The 5,668-nt window shown below is 49.3% G+C and overlaps 1 protein-coding gene across 1 annotated transcript in view; it reads left to right on the top strand.

Annotated features, from left to right (window-relative positions):
• LOC112956494 (sorting nexin-31-like) overlaps window positions 1-4,755 on the top strand; it is a 6,155-nt gene extending 1,400 nt beyond the window's left edge. The window contains exons 2-4 of the mRNA XM_026050013.1: window positions 2,977-3,091; window positions 4,417-4,481; window positions 4,735-4,755. Of these exons, the coding sequence (XP_025905798.1) occupies window positions 2,977-3,091; window positions 4,417-4,481; window positions 4,735-4,755 (201 nt within the window). The remainder of the gene's footprint in view (window positions 1-2,976; window positions 3,092-4,416; window positions 4,482-4,734) is intronic.
• The last annotated feature ends 913 nt before the right edge of the window (window positions 4,756-5,668 follow it).

The following is a 5,668-nucleotide window of genomic DNA, read 5'->3' as shown; positions in this document are numbered from 1 at the left end:
AGGGCAGATGTTCCAGGCCCCTGATCATCCTGGTAGCCCTGCGCTGGACTCTCTCCAGCAGCTCCACATCCCTCTTGTACTGGGGAGCCCAGCACTGGACACAGTCTCCAGATGTGGCCTCACCAGGACTGTGTAGAGGGGGACGATCCTCTCCCTGGACCTGTTGGAGACGCTCTTTTTAATGGAGCCCAGGATCCCATTGGCCTTCTTGGCCACCAGGGCGCTGCTGCCTCATGGGCAACTTGTCCTCCACGACACCCAGGTCCCTCTCTGCGAGGCTGCTCTGCAGCAGGTCAGTCCCCAGCCTGTCCTGGTGCCTGGGCTTATTCCTCCCCAGAAGTTTGCCTTTACAGTCCTAACCTAGGGCTTGTTGCAGCATTTTTCCTATGCCTGCCTCTGAGCTGTGCTCCAAGATGCAGTGCTGGGATCATTCCAGTCCCATTTTCCAGCCAGGTAGGTCCACATGAGGATCCRTCCCCTGCGCCCAGCTCTGCTGCTGTAGTGGCCGGCACAGAGGCAGTGGGGAAGAGGTGTCCCTGCAGCCAGAGGGCTGCGGCTGGAGTGCCACTCGCTGAGGGCTCCTGCGCCCTGGCTCTGCGATCCTTGGCCCCGGGGAAGCTCCAACACTAGTGCTTTGCTTTGGTTAACATGGCCTTTTGGATAAGGTATCTMAACTAAGAAGCCAGTTTGTATTTGCTTGCTTTTTCCTTAAGACTTACTGTTTCTTGTTAAGGCTTTCAACATTTTTCTCTCTCTTTTCTTCTTCTTTTTTCCCCCTTTAATACTTACTCAGCTAACTGAAAAGGCAGTGCCCAGAGTGCTACTCATTCTATATATCATCTATACATCCGTGGTATCCACAGTGACAACGGAGCACAGCCTCGTGTGAAAAAGCTTCTCCAGACAGCGCAGGCAGGACCCGACACCAGACAACAAAGCTGTGATATTAGCCTAGGTAGGAGATGATTAGATCTGCTGGGCTACATGTTAAAACTGGGGTGCCCACCAGCCAAGGAGGAGAAGGTTTGTTGTGGAAAGATGGAAAAAAATAATCTCTCTACTTTGACTCTTTTGAACTCCAGTAATCCGTCCAAATAGGGGAGTGAAGACACATGCTGTAGTGGGTATTTTTTTGTCATATTTGTTGTCATATTTAGGGGAGCTGCTTTATCTGGGCCTCTAGGAATTAGGAGGAAATGCTGGAATGAGACGGATCCTGGCTGTTTCTGTTTAGCCAGTCCAACGTTTCAGTGGCTGCTGGTCTGCTGCACTTGCAGTGCTCTATGCAAATACATACTTGCAAAAAACCCAGCTAACTCTATGGGCGTTTTTCTGTAATTCACTCGGATGTGAAAACATCCGACAGGTTGGGAGAAATTCCTTTTCTCTGTACACTGAATCCTGACAAGAAACAGCTGCATTTCAAAAACAAACTTTCCAAGCAGCCGGCACTGAGATGAATTATTATTTTTATGCAGGCCAGATTCTCAGCTGGTTCAAGCAGTGATAGCAGCGGGCACTGCTGTGTCCAGATGAGGTGCAGCCCGGGCGCCGGGGCGGGAGAACCTCCTTGTTGCCACTGTGGTTCTGGCTTTCCAACTTTGGGCAAATTCTGTGCTTTCCCTCCTCAATTTGCCTGTGCCTGTAGAGCAGAAATAATGTCCCTCAGTCCCCGGGGGAAGATCCACGTACGTGAAGGCTTTCGAGGATGGAAAGGGCTCTGTACCAGCGATTGCTGCTAACTGGACATAAACCCAAAGCCTGTGGTGTTATCTAGCTCTCTTGTGCTGTACATGAATTGCCACGAGACACTGGAGCAGCTGATACACATGGAGTATCCAACAACTTGGAAATCACAGTGTGCTGCCAATGTGGAGCCAGGAGAGACTGCCTCGCTCCCATTTTTCTGACAGGCAGTAAAAGATATCACTAATTCTGGAGATTGTAAACTTCCTTTTTTGTTCATTTTCTTCAAACAAGCTGCTTGGAGCAGCTGGGGGCCAGAGAAAAAAGGTTATTGTTTTTACAGGATTTAGTGACACTAATTGCTGAGTTGAATACTGGTGCAGCATTTAATTAGTAGCAATGTCTCAGCACACTGTTGGAATCTCATTTTGCTGCTCAGMTGCCAGATTGTTTAAATTTAGGTGCAGAGAGGTTTCCAGCTACACTTACTGCATTTTGTTATGTTGTATTCAATATATAATGCCTTTATTGGGAAGGTAAACATAACTCATTATTGTCTTGAGGTATTTTCCTCAACAAATTATTACAGATCTGAAATAGTCTGTGGCAAGATGAAGTCCAGCAGAGTTTCACATGGTTGGGCTTTGAAGTGCAATAGCTGCATGGCAGCACATTTCAAGCCAAACGTGTCAGCCCCTCTAAACCACAAGTTGGAAAACACAGTAATGCAGTAAACAACAGTAATAGGGAAAAAACTCAATTAGAGCTGTCTTGTGTTACAGTAAGTTAGTGTAACTGTGGTTTTGTCATCCTTCCAGGTTTGTTTGTACAGGGAGACTGCTCTTCCTACCCAGCTGATGCAGCTGGAGGGGAGAAAAAAAGTCAAACTTTCAAGTCCTTCAGAGCTTCATGTGCCTGAAAGACTCTCTGGTTATTTTGTTTTTCTTTTATCAGATCACGTAATGTTATTAAAAGATATTACCTCTCACGAACAAAATACTAAAGCCTCTGAGGTGGCACAAATGAAGGGCAGAAGTTGCTGGCTCTCACAGCGGAGGTTTTATCTGTAGCTCTGTGGGTATAGATTAAAGAAACTGTGCTTGGGAAGAGAAGGCATCTCTAACCACATTGTACTTGTCTATGATGGGTCTTAGACCTAGTTAGTGAGCTTGATACAATGCTACTTACCTGACTTGGTGCAGAGGGTCAGAAAAAAATATTTCAGTGGTAAAACTAAGGAGCTGGCTGAGAAACAGAGGCTGACACAAGGTGTCCATGGCTGTTTTGCAGCTGCGGCGGCTGTTCGGGAGCACCGTCCCGCCTTTCCCTCCCAAGTTTTACCTGGCCATGACGGAGGCGATGGCTGAGGAGAGGCGGGCTCGCCTGGAGCAGTACCTGCAGAACGGTATGGGCAGCCTCTGCGCCGAGCAGCCCCAGCAGCTTTCACACAATCACAGGATGGTTGGGGTTGGAAGGGACCTCTAGAGATCATCTAGTCCAACCCCCTGCTCCAGCAGGGACACCCAGAGCACGGGGCACAGGGCGGCATCCAGGCGCGTTTGGAGACCTCCAGAGAAGGAGACTCCACAGCCTCCCTGGGCAGCCTGTGCCAGGGCTCTGTCACCCTCACAGGGAAGAAGTTCCTCCTCACATGGAGATGGAACTGCCTGTGTTGCAACTTAACACCCATTGCCCCTTGTCCTGTCACTGGCCACCACTGAGAAGAGCTTGGCCCCTTCCTCCCTACATTCCCCCTTCATGTACTTAATACATATTAATTGGGTCCCCCCTCAGCCTTCTCTCCTCCAGAGAAAACAGGCCCAACTCAGTCTCTCCTCGTACGAGAGATGTTCCAGTCCCTTAATCATCTTTGTTGCCCTCCGCTGGACCCTCTCTAGAACCTCCACATCCCTCTTGTCGTGGGGAGCCCAGACCTGCACACAATACTCCAGGTGCAGCCTCACCAGAGCTGAGCAGAGGGGCAGGATCCYCTCCCTTGACCTGCTGGCAACATCTTCCAGATGCAGCCAGGATCSCCTTGGCCTTCTTGGCCATCGCTTGCTTTCGCAAGCAGCACTAAACCCCTGCGAACGTGTCCACGGATGTGACTGAGGGAGCTCTACCTTTTACACTAGGTTTGAGCAAGGGGCATCCCAGGGGCTGGGATTAAGTGTTGCAGCCCTGTCCCTTGATTTAACTGCCTCTTCGTTGGCAGTAAATCTTCTTTCTCCTCTTAGCCCTGAACTGGCTGCCTTTCTGCAGCTCTCACAGGCTGTGAGGCTGCAGGTTTAGAGTCGACTCCAGCCAACTTGTCCCTCTGTTGGCAGCCCGCAGTCGGGTCACTCTCTGCTTTCTTGGATGAGTGACCAGAGCTGCCGGCCCTGCTGCTTGCCTGGATCATCGCTGGCAATTGTCAGGTGTGAAAACTCAYGGCTGCAGGGGGGAAGGTGGGAGCCAAAGAGTAGCTGCTGCTCGGGCTGCTAGAAGCAAAATACGGAGCTGGGCTCTGCGGAAACCTCTTCCCTCCAAGGGTTTCCAGGCAGATTTGTGAGACTATCAGAGTCTGTGGGAAAATTAAATCTCTGGAGCACTGTACAGAAACCAAAGGATAAGCAGAGTAGCAGTGACTGTTTAATTAGGAGTCATATTGTACTTTTTTTTAAGACATTGGCCATACTTTTACCCTTTAAATTTGTTTTCCTCTCTCTCCCTTTTCCTCATATTTTTCAGTTACTTTAGATCCAAATATTACCAGCAGTGATGTCTTCGTAAGTTTTTTCCGAAAGCTACAGCAGGTAAGTTTTGAACGTTTCAAATAAACAATTTCTTCTATGAAGAGCTGAATTTTTRTCTCACCTCCTGGATTCAAGGCTTTCTTGTGGTCCTACTTGTAACATAGTGAATTGTGATGACTCTCTATGAAGCCTAGGTGCTAATAATAGTGTTATTGTTTTGTCCATCTGCTAACTTGTTTCTCACATGGAGAGAACTGTTTGCTTTGTTTTTATATCCTGTGGCCTATCTGATGAATCTCTTGCCTCTGAACAGTTCCCAGAAGAGTCTTTGTGAGAGCTCAATAGGAGGATTACCTACATTCTTGGATTTTGCAACTGTAGACGCTTTTTGGTTGTGTCAGGACTTTGGGCTGATAAGTGTATTGATGACTGCTGTGAAAACGTCAGCCTCCCTTATCTTGTAGCCACAGCGATGGGCACAAACTGGCATGGATCTGGGTTGTTGCAACCTGGATGACTTTAAAAATCCCTTTTAATTGGCTTGTGTGAGTGTCTTCGGCAGGGATGGGGAGCTGGAATATCAGGAGTACAGGGGAAGAGAAATTTCAATTTATCACCAAATATCACCAAATTTGGGAGGCATTTATACTCTCTGCACCTACTGCAACGCTAACACGTAGCAAACATAAACCCAGAAAACAAGGCCAGACTCCCAGAGACTGGCACGCYGGGCTGGCTTTGCAGAAGGACGTTGCTCTTGGCTGCAGACTGGCTTCAAGCAGGTACTTGCTGGGTCTGTCAGCACCGCGTGGAGCTGAGAGCAGCGAGTGCTYCTCAGAGTCGGGTCATTTATGGTCTGCTCAGCCCTGGGCTGATGTAGCTGCTGGATTTCCACAGGGCTGCAGCCCGCAGAGCCCTTGCTCGTGTCCCACAGCTCTGACATGCTCATCTCCTTCTGCTCGGCGAGGAGTCTTGGGGGGCTGTTGTTTGGAAGCCAGGTGGGTGCAATGCAACTCCAGGAGCTGCTTTGGGAAGGGCAGCCTGCTCTGGGAAGCGCCTGGCGCTGCTCGTGCTGCTGTGTCCTTGCTCACACTGCAGGCTCGCAAGGACCACGGGACCGTTTTGGGTCTCGATTCCTGCTCTCTGCCTATGTGCAGTTCAGGTGTGCAGGGAGACTCCTGGAAGGCTGTAGAAAATGGCGTGAAGGAACATTCCTAACACATTCTAGAAAGCCTTTCCCTATATGT

This window comes from Nothoprocta perdicaria, unplaced genomic scaffold (assembly GCF_003342845.1).
Source record: "Nothoprocta perdicaria isolate Ctin4 unplaced genomic scaffold, notPer1 scaffold_64, whole genome shotgun sequence".
Taxonomy (NCBI): Eukaryota; Metazoa; Chordata; class Aves; order Tinamiformes; family Tinamidae; genus Nothoprocta; species Nothoprocta perdicaria.
Note: the sequence above shows the minus strand (reverse complement) of the source record. Positions and strands in the feature narration are given on the sequence as shown.